The following is a 17416-nucleotide window of genomic DNA, read 5'->3' as shown; positions in this document are numbered from 1 at the left end:
GGTTGTTGATGGGATTCTTCCTCCTGCTGCAGGTGAAGGTCGGAGACAAAGAGGTGGACGTGATGAAGGGCTTCACGCTCTATATCACCACTAAGCTGGCCAACCCGGCGTACAGCCCCGAGGTCAGCGCCAGGACAGCAGTGGTCGACTTCACCGTCACCCAGCGAGGACTGGAGGACCAGCTGCTGGGACGAGTCATACTGCTGGAGAAACAGGTCGCTACACCAGTTAGCTAGTTAGTGTTCAGCCAGTTCGTTTAGCTTGGTAGTTAGCCCGTTAGTTGCTAGTACGACCTTTGTTCTGCATGTTGTTGACTTGTGTTCTCACATCATCCAAGATGTTTCATCTGGTCGTCTGTGGCTGTAACTTCAGGAGAGAGTCAGAGAGAGAGGAAGGAAGTCTGAGAACGAGACCGAACAGAACCAGAAGAAAACTTTAACACATCAGAGAGTTGAGCTGAAGCTCTGAGTGAAGTCAGCACTCAGCAGAGACTCTGGTTCTGGTTCTGGTTCTCTGTCTCCTCTCTGTAACGTTACCTTCATGAAGTAAAGTCCATTTCCCCTCCAGCTCCAGTCAGCAGTCAACAGTACAGAACAGAACCACCCGACAGTGGAGGTCACCTCTGGATCACTGCTGCAGTCAGGCTGATGAACAGGAGTGAAGATAAATCCACAAGTTCAACAGTAACTCTGAGCTCTGCTCCCGTCGGTGAACGGCTCCGGATCAGAACAGAATCTAGAAGAACTAGTAGAATGTTTTATTTTTAAAAATTACATATGGTGCGTCTAAATTTGCCTCCAAGATCAGTTTGTCAGTCCGATCACGCCACAGTCAGATTGTAATTGTTGTTGGAACAATTCTTATAATTCACTTCTTCTAGTCATAATGTGCAGTGATACCTACCCAAGTCTTGAACCTTACACACCTTGTTCACTCTGTCGGTCCAAACAGGAGCTGGAGGCAGAGCGGGTTAAGCTGTTAGAGGAGGTGACGTCCAACAAGAGGAAGATGCAGGAGCTGGAGGACAGTCTGTTGTTCAGGCTGACCAGCACACAGGGCTCCCTGGTGGAGGACCAGTCTCTGATCGAGGTTCTGAGGGTCACCAAGACCACCGCTCAGGAGGTACTGCTCTCTGCCTGTGTGTCTGCTCTTTACACTGTCAGCCATGTTTGATTCAAGATGTTTGGTGAAACAAAAACGACCTCTCGTCCTCCAGGTGAGTGAGAAGCTGTCGGTTGCAGCAGAGACAGAGTTGAAGATCAACCAGGCCAGAGAGGAGTACCGTCCGGTGGCCACCAGGGGGAGCATCCTCTACTTCCTGATTGTGGAGATGTCGCTGGTCAACGTCATGTACCAGACGTCTTTGCGACAGTTCCTGGGGCTCTTCGACTCGTCCATGCAGAACTCGGCCAAGTCGCAGCTCACCTCCAAACGCATCAGCAACATCATCAACTTCCTCACCTACCAGGTGCTGCTCGCTAACAGAGTCCAAACCATCAACTAATCTGCAGTTTTGTATTTGTTGGAGCGATTCTGACCCACTTAGCCTAATGTTGGAGAGTGTAACTGTCATTTAAAGCCTCTAAGATGATGCAGTGATTCAGATTCTGATTGGACGTTCATACTGCAGGTGTGTCTGACGGCCTGTTTGTCCCTCAGGTGTTCTGTTACACAGCCAGGAGTCTGTACGAGGAACACAAACTGCTGTTCACGCTGCTGTTGGCTCTGAAGATCGACCTGCAGGCTCGAAACATCTCACACCAGGAGGTTCTCACCTTCGTCAAAGGTCAGACGTCCATCCTCTTCCTCCTCTTCCTCCTCCTCCTCTCCATCCTGTTTCAGAGTGTTTTAACGGTACCTGTGTGTGTGTAGGTGGAGCCTCTCTGGATCTGAACTCTGTAGAGTCCAAACCACGGCGCTGGATCCTGGATCAGACCTGGCTCAACCTGGTGCAGCTGTCCAGTCTGCCGCTGTTCGCCCAGATCCTGACTCAGGTAGAACCCAAAACTACTGTGAGAGCAGGTCGAGCTGCAGCTCACAGACTAACAGAAGATACGTTCCTTTGAGTCCAGGTGAGCCAGAACGAGCGGGCCTGGAGGACCTGGTTCGATCATCCGGCTCCAGAGGACGCCACGCTGCCTGATGGGTACGAAGAAAAGCTCGACACCTTCAGGAAGCTTCTGCTCATCCGGAGCTGGTGTCCCGACCGAACCACGGCTCAGGTGTGACTGCAGCAGGACGACACAAAGACCAGTTCACGAGTCAGTTTCGTGATGTCATGTTGATGTCACTGTGTGTATTTGTGTGTGTGTTGTTGAGCAGGCGCGTCACTACATCTCAGCGTCTCTGGGTCAACAGTACGCCGAAGGTTTGGTTCTGGACCTGGACGCCATGTTGACAGAGAGTGACAGCAGGACGCCGATGGTGTGTCTGCTGTCGATGGGCTCGGACCCGACTGAAAACATCGAGAGGCTCGCCAAGAACAAGGTGAGTGACTGAAAACAACTCATGCAGAGGGGGGAGGAAACACAACGGAGGGGAGGACGTCTGATTGGACGATTCATGTTCTGAATGAAACAATAGACGGATGTAAGAACAGTACAAATGATCAGTTAATGACAAATGCAATCAAGGATTTACAGAGCGAAGAATTAAAATGACTGGATGGAGACGGAAAGATGGATGACGATGTTCTGCTCTCTGCCTGCAGGGGGCGCCGTGCCGTCCCATCTCCATGGGGCAGGGCCAAGAGGTTCACGCTCGCAGGCTATTGGCCAACAGCATGACGGACGGCGGCTGGCTCCTCCTCCAGAACTGCCACCTGGGACTGGACTTCCTGGACGAGCTGCTGGAGACGGTCACCGCGGCAACGCCAGAGAGCGTACACAAAGGTTTCCGAGTGTGGCTGACGACTGACGTGCATCCCAGGTAACTCTGCACCAGAGCAAACTGCTCTCACCTGCAGCGGAGCTTAATGTGAAGTTAGTAACGTTCAGTAATTCTTATCTGACTGCTGAGTGGAGGGGAACGATCTGTACTTCATGAACGTGCAGAGAAGAGACGCTGCAGGAGCTTGTTAGCCTCAGCTAGTGTGGCAGCTTTGAGACAGGTGGGCTGATTCAACTCGCTTCAGCTCCGCCTCTTTGCCCTTCATTAATTAGTTGGGACTGAGTCAGACGCTGCCAAGATGGCGACGGCCGGTACATTCAGAAAGCTGTAGGTGACATCACAGCGGCTCTGTCACAGTCAACAGCATTCACACTGTTCGGGGTGAAAATGTATGATATAACTCTTTGTGTGTGCGTGTGTGTGTGTGTGTGTGTGTGTGTGTGTGTGTGTGTGTGTGTGTGCACAGATTCCCCATCACCTTCCTTCAGTCCTCCATCAAGTTCACCAACGAACCTCCTCTGGGTAATCGTCTCCGTCCTGCTGCTCCTTCATGAAGTTATTTTGTGATGTATCAGGAGGTTAACGCTCCTCTCTCGTCTGTTGCTCCTCAGGGATGAAGGCCGGTCTGAAGAGGACGTTCAGCGGCGTCACTCAGGATCAGTTGGAGATCAGCAACCTGCCTCAGTGGAAACCTCTGCTGTACGCTGTGGCCTTCCTGCACACCACAGTGCAGGTCAGCTAACATGAAGGAAACCAACCATGTGTTTCTCCCACGACCCGCCTCTGCTCTGAGTCTGAGTGTGTTTGACAAAGTGAGATGGTTCTTCTTCTTTTCTTTCCTCTTCCTTCTCTTATCTCTTGGTTTTCCTCCCGTCAGGAGCGTCGTAAGTTCGGCCCTCTGGGCTGGAACATCCCGTACGAGTTCAACCAGGCAGATTTCACCTCCAGCATGCAGTTTGTGCAGAACCACCTGGACGACCTGGACTCAAAGCGAGGAGTCAACTGGAGCTGCCTGCGCTACATGCTGGGTCAGTCTCACTGACCCACACTGCTCTCTGATCTACTGAACAAGAGGCTCCTGAACCAGACGGAGATTCATCCAGCAGTTATTTTAACTGAGGCAGCTTCAGCTCGACGTCATATTCACACACTGGAGACACGTTTCAAAGGATCGGACCTCCACCAGCTGCTGTTTCTGACTTTACAGATTAAATTATGTTTCAAAAGCTGAGATGAGCAAAAACTCAGAACCTTAAAAGTATATTTGCCTGATTTCTCTTTGAAATATCTCATTATCTCTTACAGCAGATTGTTTTTAACCTACTACAATAAAAAAAGACCATGTTTGCTGATATGACACAACAGGAGACAAGAGTGAACTGCTCATTAATTACAGCCGGAGTGCTCTTGAGCAGAACCCTGAACCTCTGACTTCCACAGTGAAGCTCCTCACAACATGAGATGTTTTAAATCTTCCAGCTGACTCTGTGTCTTCATGTCAAACCCAGGTGAGGTCCAGTACGGCGGCCGGGTGACGGACGACTTGGACAAACATCTCCTCAACACCTTCACTCGTGTGTGGTTCAGCGAGAACACCTTCAGCGACAAGTTCAGCTTCTATAAAGGCTACAGCATCCCGGGCAGGGCCAAGACGGTCCAGGAGGTCCTGCAGCACATCGAGGCGCTGCCGCTGGTCGACACTCCTGAGGTCAGAGCGACGGGCTGCACCGTCAGAAACGTACAGGTCAGGATCGGACATGAGGCTTCATCACTAAACCGCCGTCCTCCTGTCTGCAGGTTTTTGGGCTCCACCCAAACGCTGACATCACCTACCAGACCAACCTCGCCAATGAGACGCTCAGCACCATCATCAGCATCCAACCCAAGGACAGCGGGGGCGGCGCCGGGGAGACCAGGGAGGCCAGCGTACAGAGACTAGCCAGTGAGATGCTGGAGAAGCTTCCTCCTGACTACGTACCGCACGAGGTGGAGTTCATCAACGTTCTCTCAGATCTTCCTAAAGTCAACAGCGTGCAGAGTCCATGACGTCTTCTCCTGAGCACCTGTCCGTCCACAGATGTGCAGAAGTTCTGCTCTGACAATCATCTTATGTCTTTAAACTGTTTTAATATCCTGTTTCATTATTAGCTGCAAAAAAAGTTCTGCTGAGTCGTCATTATCATCAACTGACTCTTGACGTTAATGAAACCTGACGTGTTGAATGAATCCTGTACAAATATTATTTATATTTATTATTATTTACAAATGTTTCTGCATCGTGTAACTCTGAGTTTGTTCTGAAGGTCAAAGGTCAGCTGCAGAAGATGGGTCCACTGCAGCCGATGAACATCTTCCTGCGACAGGAGCTGGACCGCATGCAGCGAGTCATCAGCATCGTACGGAGCACGCTCACTGACCTCAGGCTGGCCATCGACGGTCCGTCACACACACGCACGCACGCACGCACGCACGCACACACACACACACACACACACACACACACACAGTGTATCTGATGTAACCTCCGTCACTTCAGGCACCATCATCATGTCGGAGGATCTGCGCGACGCTCTCGACTGCATGTTCGACGCTCGGATCCCTCGCCTGTGGCTGCGGATCAGCTGGCCGTCGGCGACGCTCGGCTTCTGGTTCAGCGAGCTGCTGGAGAGGAACCAGCAGCTCAGCGGCTGGATCGGTTCCGGCCGACCACACCAGTTCTGGCTCACCGGCTTCTTCAACCCACAGGTCGGTTTGAACGCAGAGAGACGAGTTTCTGAACGTTTGTTCTCAGTCTCGACCAATCGTGATTGTTGTTCGTCTCCCAGGGTTTCCTGACCGCCATGCGACAGGAGACGACGCGCTCCAACCTGTCCAGAGGCTGGGCCTTGGATACGGTCGCCCTTAGCAACGACGTCACCAAGATGATGAGGGAGGACGTGTCGGCTCCGCCCCCGGAGGATGTGGGAGGAGTCTACATCTACGGCCTCTTCCTGGACGGGGCGGGGTGGGACCGGCGCGGCGCCAGACTCACCGAGGCCCCGCCCAAGGTTAGTGTGTGTGTGTGTGTGTGTGTGTGTGTGTGTGTGTGTGTGGGTGTGTGTGATTTATAAAATATTAATTATGATAATCAATTAAAAATAATAAGATAGAATAATATAAATTAAAGGTAAAATAATAGTAAATAATGAAATGATAAAAAAAAACAACTACAAGAATAATCTGTATAAAATATGAAATAATATAAAAAAGAAAAAAGGTATAATTTGTTAAAGGAACAGGAAGTGATAAATAAAGCAAAGAAGGACAAAATATAAATAATAAAAAAACTCAAAGAAGAGAAAAAATGTCATGATAATTTAAATAATAAATAATAAAATAACAAATAAGATAAAAAGACAAAATACCCATGAACCTCTCTGCTGCCCCCCCCTCTCAGGTCCTTTTCACCCCCCTCCCTGTGGTCCACGTCTACGCCATCAGCTCAGCCAACATGGCCGACAGTAAGCGTCCGCCCGGCGGGGGGGCGGTCAGCCTGTACTCGTGTCCGGTCTACAAGAAGCCTCGTCGGACCGACCTGAACTTCATCTTCTCTCTGCAGCTGAGGAGCGTCCAGCCGGCCGAGCACTGGACGCTGCGAGGCGCCGCGCTGCTCTGCGACTGCAAGTGATCAGCTGACCGCGAGGGATCAGCTGACTGTGAGTGATCAGCTGACTGTGAGGGATCAGCTGACTGTGAGTGATCAGCTGACCGCGAGGGATCAGCTGACTGTGAGTGATCAGCTGACTGTGAGTGATCAGCTGACTGTGAGGGATCAGCTGACTGTGAGGGATCAGCTGACTGTGAGTGATCAGCTGACCGCGAGTGATCAGCTGCAGCTGCACAGAGACGACTGTCAGGTCCGGAGACGTTTAAAGGACCAGACAGATGTTTTTTATCTTCAAGTTTTAATCAACTAACTCGCTGATATTGTTTCTTCCTGTCAGACGAGTTTAACTTTACTTGTATATAAAAATAATGAACGTAGACGCAGAGAACAAACTTTCTGACATCGTTAATAAAACACAACTGATGACGGAGTTTCACTATTTTTATTATTGTTCTCTAAAAGCTTTGAAATGAAAAATAAGATTTATTCTTAATGACACAAACGTTCACAGCCTCTGTAGTTTCACTGTAATCACTGGAGAGCAGACGTCACTTTACAGAAACGACTCAGCTGAACTTTTATTTTCTCAACATGACAATCGAACACAAAGCAGCTTAAATATCTGACAAACTATCAGCCATGCAGTCACTCACTAACATCCTAAAACACAACAACACTAGAAATGTGGATCGTCACAACGTCAGTCACCCGCTGGAGGTTTGTGACAAAATGAAATAAATACTTTTAATTTAAAATCGGTTGACAAACGATTTACAATGATCGATTCATTGAGACGGTGTGAGATCGTCAGTGTAAGACTCCTACTTCAAAATAAAAGCACTTCCTTTTGTTAATTTCCTTCTTTGTGATGATCCAGTCTGTGGTGCTGTCAGGACTTTATTTAAACATCTCTTATTTACTGCATCAGTGAGTCTTCTGTCACTTTAAATCACAACAGTCAACGTGTTTTATACATTTTCAAAAGGTCGTCACAGGTGATCTCTGTTCTTCGTGACCACATCCGGACTCAGGTCCAGAGTTTCAGACCCGGTCAGACTTCTGGAGACGTCTACAGGAACAAACGGCCTCACGTGCAAACAGATGTTTCTTTTTTCCTCGCTGCTCAGTCAGTTTTTAACCCTCTAACTAGAGATGCACGATATGTAAGATTACCTGTTACTAGACCTGATTATACCCAAATTTTGTTGGCGTAACAAGTGCAGCCTCTCCACACAGCAGGCGGCTGTACGCACCTTTACAGCTGTTTTGTGAGCAGCCAATGAACACAGAGAAGAAGAACAACAAACACTGATGTCACGCTCATCATGTCGAACTGCTGCGGCTGTGTAGAGCCACACATGTCGTCACTGGTGTGAACACGAGTCTGATCCCAGCTGGAAAATCAAGTAAACCATCTCACTGTGTGCATAAACATGTTTTCTGTTATCGGTTATTCTATCGTACCGACCATGACAGTCAGGTAATTATCGGTTATCGTATCGGCTGAAACAATCCGCACCGTGCATCTCTACTAACTGTAAATATTTCTCCTACAATGAGTTTAGAAACCAAACGTACCATCACGTCTTCATCCAACAGTTCAATCTCAACATGCACAAACAGGTGAACAGCAGCGGTGTGACGACGGGAAACGTTCTGTAAAGTTCTGAACTCTTCGTTCATTTATTTTCCCAAAGTCAGTCTTCATCGAACACAAAACAAAACTATAAATATGATTCTGATATATTCTATCTGATGTGATAACAGTCCAGAACACGTGTGAGTGGATGTGAAGCGGCCTGGATGATTTCAGGCCGCCGTGTTGATGTTCAGTCCGATGGATCTGCGACCGGCCTGTTCTCCTCTCACTTCCCTCAACAACGTTCAGACGAGTTACTCTTCTCTCAGTTCTGCTCGGCAGCAGCGACCTCATGAACTTCTCTTTGACTTCCTCTGTGTGGTCCAAAAGAAACCGGCCCAGATCTCTTCGCTGTCTCGCGGTTTACGATAGCTGTTTCATGTCGTACATCGGCACCTCAGACTCCTCCGCCTTGCCCTCGTCAGCCGCCTTGGCGGCGTCTGGGGTGCCCTTGCGGCCCTTGGGAGGAGGGACGGGGACGGCTCCCTCCGTGGCGCCCTCGGCTCCTTCCTGGCCCTCCGCCACAGTCCTCTCCTTCTTCAGGTTGAGCTTGGCCGGGACTGTCTTGGAGATGGTTTCCTTCAGCCTCTCGCCCGACTGCTTCAGCCTCTCTCCGGACTGGCGGATCTTCTCGCGCCTCTCGGCCGTCACGATGCGCTCGCCCAGCTTGTTGACCTTGGTGCCGAGGTTCTCGCGGGTCTTGCTCATGTTCTGCTTGGAGAAGGTGGCTTTGAAGCTCTCGATGCGCGTCAGCCCCGACTTCTTCATGCGGCCGGCCGCCGAGGAGTCGGCCTCCTCCACCACCATGTACTCCTCGTCCGACTCTGGAGGGAGCTCAAACTTGTCCGGTTCCACCTCGGCTCTGGCGCCGGTGCTGCCGCTGGGTTCTGCTGGCTCGTTGCCCGGCGTGACGGCCTTCACCTCCTGGTCCCCCTGAGGGACGAGAACACAGAACAGAGCGAGAACATTGTGATTAAATGAGCCATTAACACTCTGATAAAGAGTATATGAACAGTACTCGAGTAAAGTCTCACAGTATCTGATGTATGTACTTAAGTATCAAAAGTACAAGTAAATACAGTACATATACTTCCTCTGTACTATGGGTCAACTGATTATCAGATCTGATGTGATACTTTGGCTCTGATGCAACATGTAATCTGTAAAGTAACTAGTAACTAAAGTTGTCAGATACATGTAGTGGAGTGGAAGTATAAAGTAACAGAAAAAGGAAATACTGAGGTAAAGTACTTTTGTACAGAACTGTAATAAAAGTACTCAGTTACATTGTCCCCTGCAGTTACTCTGTGGACTATGAACACACGTCTGTCTGCTGGTGTTCAGAGTCCAGCAGTTGATGTCAGGTTTAAAAGCGTCTCTGTTAGCGTGCAGCTCTGATCCTGGTCCTGATCCCGGTCCTGATCCCGCCTCCACAAATAAACCTGCAGCTGTTTCTGCAGCTCAGTGCTCAGCTGCAGGACGCTAAACATATCGGCGAGCGGCGGCGTGCGGAGCGAGGCCAGATCACTTTCAGCTCCGAGCCGCGTCACCGCATGCTTCAGCCTGGAGCCGACGGATCGGGTTACACTGAACACGAAATGGAGCAAAAATGTAAAGACCTGACCCAGATCCCTGCAGACCCGATTCACTCTGAGACTCTGAATCAGTGTTTTCAGTGTTGCTGGTCCTGAAACTATCCCACAGAAACAGTTTAAATCATTGTTGGCACTTCACAGAGGCAGTTTTCTACATTTTGATCTGTAGTGAAATGTGACCCGGACAGATGTACTGAGTCTGTGAAGCTTAAATCTACCGAGCACAACCTTCTCATGGGCCCCTGAAGGCCCCCAGACCTCAGTTTGGACCTGAGCTGGACAGCACGGGACAAATGTAAGAAAACTGACTAACGGTCATTTTCTGTCCTGTCGTCTGAGGTATCTGATGTTCAAGTCAGTCCTGATTGATTGAATTAGCGTTAGCCGACTGGTCCGTAGCATGCTAACAGGGTCATCAGGATCTTTAATTTCATGCATCACAGGCGCGACATGACACCTGATAGACCGGCTGACATTTCCAAGGCTTTGACAGAAGACGTGACAGTCGTACCTGAGCTGCACAGCAGGAGCATGTAGCTGAGCCCGCTAACGAACTGAAATTAAACTAAAATACATCCAAGTCACTAATTAACACGTTTGTATCTCTTTAATTTGTGTGAAATAACACCTTGTGTTTCGTGTTGGAGCTAGTGTTTGTTGGACAGCTGCTGCAGTGACTGTAGGGGCCTGAAGAGAGAGAGGTTGCCAGGTTTGGTGCCCCTACGTCTGAGCGCAGACCAAAACTGAAACCTGTGTTCGCTGACTGACAACATTGTTAAAACACCGAGCAAATAAAAACACAACAAGAAACTGGGTCATCACGTAAAAGCTCCTGAGCAGATTAACTAAGAGCAAAGTGTTTCAGACTCCGACTGAACGATGCTCGACGTGCTGTGAGCTTGAAGGGAGATGGATGAAAAGATATTCACGCTCCCACATCTGAAACAGACGACGTCAGTAAATGTTCGAATCCGACACACGGGGACTTTAAAGTGGAAACAGATGAGCAGTGTTGGGAGGTGTACTGTAGAACTTAACAGAACCAGGCGAGCTGTTTTATGCTAAGCTAGGCTAACAACGTCCTGACTGCAGACCCTTACTTCAAACACAAACATGAGATTGTTTCATCTCACAACCGACGATGCAAACTTTCCGTCCTTTACTGTTAAAAGCTCAGCGTTGTTCAAACATCTGTCACCTGATACCAAAGTGCTGCAGCTCAACACCCGTCGAGTTTAATAAGTTCATCCACTCTGAAGTTTGTCTGTGATTACAGACAAACTGACTTGACTCAAACGTTTCCAGTCAGAAGTGTCTGTAAGGGTTCAGTTTTGCTTCAGACAGTTAAAGACTTCAGCTCTGTTAAACTGTGAGCAGGGAGGAGTGAAGGTCAAAGGTCACGAGCCCCTCCGACCCCATGACATCACAGTTATGTGCCGCACCACCTCGACTTCTGCTGAGAGGATTTCATCCATCAGTGCGTCAAATCTCACAGCGAGCGCAGCCTGTTAGCGGCTAACCAGATGATTTATGAACCTCGAGCAGCAGCTCGTCGTGAGCGACCGTCCAGAGAGAGAGGAGGAAGACGGCTATATTAGGAGATGGTGCAGGTTCAGACTCAGAATAACCCGGTCCGTCAGCGCTCAGCTGGCACAGTCACTTACAGTAGAGGAGCATGTAGCAGCTCTGCTAACTGACACACTGCAGTTTTATTAGTTCTCACTGAGAGGCTTTAACGAGCTCTGATAGAAGAAACACAGGAAGCTTCTCTTCATGTGGTTTCAGTTTGTCAGGACGACATCAGAACAGAACCAACAGGACAGCCCAGTATCCTACACACGGTCCTGGATCCGTACCGGATGATTCTGTTTGTTAACATCCAGTTTCAGTGTCAGTGTCCCGTCACACACCTGCAACTAACACTTGATTAAAGTACATGAAGATCTTGGATCTGACTTGGTCCTGCCGACCCGTCCACTGTAATATAAATCTGATCATTTCTCTGCATTCTGACAGAACCAGCAATCACACAGGAAATAATATCAGCACCAGAACCTAGATGAAAAATGGACCTGACAGAAGAAAAGTAACAAAACATATTTCTTTGCTATAAAGAACTGACTGACACTTTATAATAACCATCTTTAATAAATGATGAGTTTCTAGTTTATTAGTTATTTCAATTGAATTCAGTCTTATACGTTTTATGGTTTAAATGTTTATACTTATTTTATTTAGTTTTTATCATCACCCTTTATTCTTGTTACTATATTTACATTTTAATGTTACGATTATTACTCTAATCTTTTTTATTTCTTGTTTTTATCTTTTATTCTTTTAACTTCATTTTATTATAACCGGTGTGCATCAGTCTCCAAACATGTTTATTCTTTTTTCATCACATTTTAATTTGTTTGAAAGATCAATAAAGTTTGATCTATTGAATGAAATGCTTCATAAATCAACTGTGAAGCTTAAAAACATCATTTAAACTCTGACGGCATCAAATAATGTTGATAACTGAACTTCACAGAACATCAACTGCAACTTTCAATAAACTGATAATAAATAGTTTATGAAGTGTTTCATAGTTTATTAACAGGAAATAACTAATAACTAAAGTTTAATTGACTATAAATGTGTATTTTTGATCAATCAGTGATATGACAGATATTATAAAGTGTATATATGAAGATATCAGGGACCCAGAGGGGGTCATGACCTCAGTGTCCTCGTCGCTTTATGACTCGTGTGTCTCCTGATATTAAATCCTGCTTCAGAGATGTAAAGAATGTAAGATGGCCGACAGCAGAGAGCTGCTCGCTGCTCCTCAGGAGCTGCTCAGTTTTCCCTCTGTTGGGTTCTTCGGGGTGATGTGGGCTGAACCTCTGCTTCAGTCAGTCAGAAACAGGTTTCTGATGAAGCTGAGTTTGAATATTTGTCGTAAACATTTATTTTGTCACAGGAGCAGAATCAGAGGAGAGAAAGATGTCTCAGTGATGTTCTGTAAAAACCAGAAGTCACGGACACATTTTCAACTCAAGACTTCGTTTGAACCTGAATCTAAAAACATGACGACAAGTTTGTGAATCCAGTTGAGAATGAGTCACATCTTCTTCTGTCCTGTCGTCGTTACGATGAGTTCAGCTTCCTGCAGTGAATGAAACCTGGGTGTTTAACTCATCGGCTTCTTTTGTTTCTAAAGCTTGGACACAAACGTCAGGATGGTTAATTAGAGGAGTGAAAACTGCCCATGTGAGTATTGGTCTGGTCTTTTCACTGAGTCGTGAAGTCGTGAAGTGGCCGGTTGCAGCGAGAGTCCTGGAGAAACTCCACAGCGCAGCTGCAGCCAATCACAGATGACCTCACTGACCGCACTGCAACCCGACACTGTCCAGGTTACAGTAACTGAGCCACGCCCCTGGTGATGCTAACATCCTGATATTTAGCATGTTAGCATTCTGATGCTAGCACAAGTTGCACAGTTCATTGGATTTCAGCCTCTGCAGAGCCAAAAATAGCTGCCGGTCGTCTTCACTCTACATTGTCAGCTGCTGTCTCTGCTGATGAGAAACATGGTGAGAACTGGATGTGAAATCATTTACAGCTGCTAAAATTCAAGCGAAACAATCTGACTATTATTTTTATTTCTCTTTTTGCTGAAGGAGCACAAACAGGCGTCTGCAGGATCATCTAACCATTTTGGAAAGCAAAGTTCAGAAGCATCAGGTTTCTCGGCTGCAGCTTATGTAAGAGTTAACTCCTCCTGACAGCAGCTCCAAGTGCAAAACTCAGAGAGAAATAAAAACAAATCAGCGCTTCAGCTGCAGCGTCAAACAATCATCAACAACGTTATCAGTAAGTGAAATCTGTGTGAGCTGCAGCTCTGTGGCGTTTATCCACGGCTAAAATAACGAGGTCATCGCTGCTCCGGCAGCTGCCAGCCGTGAAGGCCAAAGAAGTAAAATGAAGCCTTGTGTGTGTGTGTGTGTGTGTGTGTGTGTGTGTGTGTGTGTGTGTGTGTGTGTGTGTGCGCTTGTTGCTATTTCAACCCCTCGAATGAACCGAGATGTTTTTCGGCGAATTCAGTTTGCTCATGTTGAGAGAACTCACGGCGTCGCTCAGATGTCTGAACAGCAACATCTCCGTCTGATAATCTCTGATTTGTGTTTTGGCGTCGTGCAGGATCTCATTTAGTCGTTCAACGTGACTTCTATTTTAGACCTCGTCCAACTCTGTAGACCAACTACATCCACCTCTACACTCATCATCTGTCAAACAGCAGCCGGCCCTTTGACTTCTGTAGTCCCACGGGTCAGTTTGTCCACCGTCTCATTATAATGAGAGTTTGAAGTCACGTTGTAAGCCAGAGATGCTGAGCCTGGTACCGCCAATGCGGGCCTCAGAACCAGAACGCTTCATGTCAAAGGTCGCACAAGTTCCTCTTTCAGTGCATTTAGTCATCAGCTGTGGGTCTGATGCTCTTCACCTTTACTAGAAGAAGAGTCTACAAGAAGACTTCCTGATCAGTCGGTCGGTGAATCTCACTGGTCGTAAAATATCTACGAAACATCAAAAAGACCAAAAACCACCGACAGATTTGTCCTCGCAGCTTAAGGACCAAACATCTGAGTCTTACCTGATAGATGACCACCCTGAACTTGTTCTTGGCCAGGAGGTCGCCCTGGGTGGCCTCCACCTTCTTCACCCTGACGTTCTGGTTCTCCACTCGCACCCTGACGTCCTTGATGTGGCGGCTGACCTTGCGCGTCTTCTCCAACAAACGGTCGACGGTGGAGCTGGTGTTGGCGTGGTCGCTGGTCAGCTTGATGATGTCGGTCTGGATGGTCTTCACCGTGTTCTCCAGCTCCAGCTGACGCTCCTCCATGCGCTGCTGCGTGGTCTGGACGCTGTCCATGAGGCCCGCCACGCGCTCCAACAACACCATGATGCCTCCTGCGTCATCTCCGCCACCCGTCGGCATGCCCGGTTTGTCCGTCATTGTTGCTTGTCGGTTCACTTTTTCACCTGCTGTTGAATTGTCTCAGTTGTCTGGTTGATCAACTGTCAGCGATCCAAAAGTAGAAGGGAGAAGGGGTGAGGAGGAGGAGGTGGACGGGATGAGCTCCGGCAGGAAAGCTTCAGTCAACTTCTTTGAATTTTTAAGAAAAACGTGAAAATCAAACCCACGAGAAAGAGCAGGAGGAACGTTGAGGCATCGGAGGATCCGAAGAAAGACAAGGAGCTCGATGGAGGAGGAACAGGAACCTCCTCTGGAGGGAGAAGGACAGAAAAGAGGAGGACAGGAGCACCGGATCACCCCTCTCAAACTGGAGGTCGACCCTGAAAGTGGTCAGATCAACTGGTAGACTCCACCCTGCTGCGAGAGGGAGGGAGGGAGGACAGGAGTTGAGAGGAGGGAGGGATGGAGGCTAAAAAGAGAAAGAGGCTGTAAAAGTATCAAGTTTGAATATTGTTTCGTCAGTACAAGGACGGATTATTTTTCCAAGTTCATCTCATTCCAGTTTGGTTTTCACAAGAAGTAAGTTCGACTTCTGAACTTCCCACAAACTTCCATCAGTCAGAGAATGTAAATCTGAAACTGGATCCGACCGGACCGAATGTGTTAACGAGTGAGACGGATAAAGAGCGACATGGATCCGGCTTCTCTCTGTGTTCTCTGCTGCTAAAAATACAGCCGGGTAAAGTGACTCCCTGCACCTCTTTGGGAGATGAGTGTATTAAAAGGGATGGAAACCCCCTCCCATCTATTCCTCCACCGTCCATCTATCAACCGTCACCTTTTCACTTGTTCTGTCTTAATCCCTCCCTCCAGGTTTAGACTTTTTTGGCATCACAAGGCCTCAGATAGGTTTCCTAAATGAATTCCTCGTGCTAACGTTAACCGTCGCTGCCATCTTTGCTGATTACTTAAGCCAGATGGGCGGAGCCTGGGAGGAGCTGAGGAGCAAGACACCAACACATCGCACTGTGATAGGCTGAGACAACGGCCGTCGAAGCAAACACACCTTAAATACGCTCATTTTAAGCTGTAATGTCTAATTTTGTTTTATACTTTTCCTCACGGACTTAATCAGAAAAGTAAAAGTGTTTGTGGAGAAGTTTTAATGTCTTTCTTTATTGGACTGACAGACGGGAGGGGAGGGACAGACAGTGTTTTGGATTAACGAGCAACTCTGTTAGCGTTAACCTGCAGCGACGACATCCACGGTGATGTTCTGTCATTCTTTATCCGACTGCTGATTGGAGGGAAATGTTCTTTACTTCATGAACGTACAGAGAAGAGATGGAGAAGAAGAGATGCTGCGGGAGAACAGAGAGAAACTGAGTCTGTGGTGAGTGCTGACTGCAGTCAGAGACACAAACACACTCGCTGTCGTACGGCTGATGTACAGTAAAGTTTTCTCGAGTGAGGAACTCTAAAACACGTGGAAAGCTAGCCTTAGCTAGCTCGGTAGTTTCCAGCTAGGTGGACGTCTTTCAGTAACCTGGCCTCATTTGGCTCCCATTTTTGATCAGTCAGGAGTTGGGCGGAGCGACGTACTGTCAAGATGCCGACGGTTTGAACCACCAACTGTTGGCTCTTCAGAAACCTGTGAGTGATGTCATGGTTCATTTTATATAATCTGTGTCCTCTACACGTAATAAAGTGAACAATTTGTGGGTAATGGTGCCTAAGTTACCGTAGCTAGCTAAAGGTAGCTGCAGTTTAGCTTGAACGTAAACTGTAACGGTACGTGTACGTGTGACGAGGTCGGTGCCAGATGCTGTTGTTTGATTTGAAGTGATTATTCTCAGAACAACATCTCGTTTTATATTTGCAGACATGAGGAATGATGTTTGTGACCGGCTGCTGTCCACCGCTCTAAACCAGAGACTTTTATATACTTGAGAACCGTTAACGTCCGTGAACATGAACATAAAAAGTCCTGAGGTTTGATCTGGACACCTGTCAGCTGACAGCTCTGTAGCTTTTACAGCCATGAGCGGCGTCCTGTGGTGACGCAGGGGGCCCTCAGAGATCAGACACCTCTGGAGGGCCGCCGTCGGCGACCACAACACAGAGAAGACAAGAGGATGAAGAAGAAGACGGAGGGTGTGAGGAATGGGAGGTGAGGAAGGAGGGACGAGGGGACTCCCCGCTCTGAAAACCTCCACCAGCTGCTGCCTATAATTATCCTGTCGTCACTGCTATATTTAACTCCACCTCCCTGCAGGACACACGGACGCTTCTGCAGCCACCAGGAGCGCTTGGTTTACACTCCTCTGTCACTCGAGGTGGGTGGAGTCAAAGTTATACTAAGGACTCGTACTTCCTATACCAGGACACTCAGAGACGATTGTGATTGGCTGACACACCTGAATGTTTGTCTCACTGACACGATATTCAACTTTCTGACTGAAGTGAATTTATAAACTGAGAGCTCAACATGTGAACTGTGTTTGCAGCATCATCTAGTGGCCATCTGATGAACTGCATCTCATCATCCACCACCAGGTGCTGCGTACCTGCCGTCAGGTGTCACAGGTAACGTTTGAATATTTATTCTTCTGCTGCAAACCCTCACCTGTAACATTATTAATGTCTGATTATTGGACGCAGCCGTTTTCATTAACTTCACTCAG

At 47.9% G+C, this 17416-nt stretch overlaps 2 protein-coding genes across 5 annotated transcripts in view; one reads left to right on the top strand and one right to left on the bottom strand.

The window, feature by feature from the left end:
• The window catches only part of dnah5l (dynein, axonemal, heavy chain 5 like), a 36877-nt gene extending 29912 nt beyond the window's left edge, over positions 1–6965 (top strand). For 3 of the 4 annotated variants that reach the window (XM_084339990.1, XM_084339989.1, XM_084339991.1), the window contains 17 exons: positions 33–215; positions 952–1122; positions 1217–1468; positions 1660–1786; positions 1873–1994; positions 2073–2222; positions 2323–2487; positions 2711–2928; positions 3356–3411; positions 3501–3622; positions 3767–3917; positions 4398–4597; positions 4687–4875; positions 5193–5325; positions 5426–5634; positions 5715–5936; positions 6326–6965. In XM_084339990.1, the coding sequence (XP_084196116.1) occupies positions 33–215; positions 952–1122; positions 1217–1468; positions 1660–1786; positions 1873–1994; positions 2073–2222; positions 2323–2487; positions 2711–2928; positions 3356–3411; positions 3501–3622; positions 3767–3917; positions 4398–4597; positions 4687–4875; positions 5193–5325; positions 5426–5634; positions 5715–5936; positions 6326–6556 (2901 nt within the window). In that variant the 3' untranslated portion in view covers positions 6557–6965. Of the gene's footprint in view, positions 1–32; positions 216–337; positions 599–951; positions 1123–1216; positions 1469–1659; positions 1787–1872; positions 1995–2072; positions 2223–2322; positions 2488–2710; positions 2929–3355; positions 3412–3500; positions 3623–3766; positions 3918–4397; positions 4598–4686; positions 4876–5192; positions 5326–5425; positions 5635–5714; positions 5937–6325 lie in introns of those variants that run through there. The other variant, XM_084339992.1, reaches the window with a different exon arrangement.
• cavin4b (caveolae associated protein 4b) lies at positions 6959–15363 on the bottom strand. The gene is made up of 2 exons (XM_084340090.1): positions 14409–15363; positions 6959–9107 (listed from the first exon to the last, which is right to left on the bottom strand). The coding sequence occupies exons 1-2, from the start codon at positions 14769–14771 to the stop codon at positions 8538–8540; spliced, it is 933 nt and encodes a 310-aa protein (XP_084196216.1). The 5' UTR covers positions 14772–15363; the 3' UTR covers positions 6959–8537.
• Between the last annotated feature and the right edge of the window lie 2053 nt (positions 15364–17416).

Source organism: Pagrus pagrus (genome assembly GCF_965226575.1).
Source record: "Pagrus pagrus genome assembly, chromosome: 20".
NCBI classification, from domain to species: domain Eukaryota; kingdom Metazoa; phylum Chordata; class Actinopteri; order Spariformes; family Sparidae; genus Pagrus; species Pagrus pagrus.
This window is presented reverse-complemented; position numbering and strand designations above follow the sequence as displayed.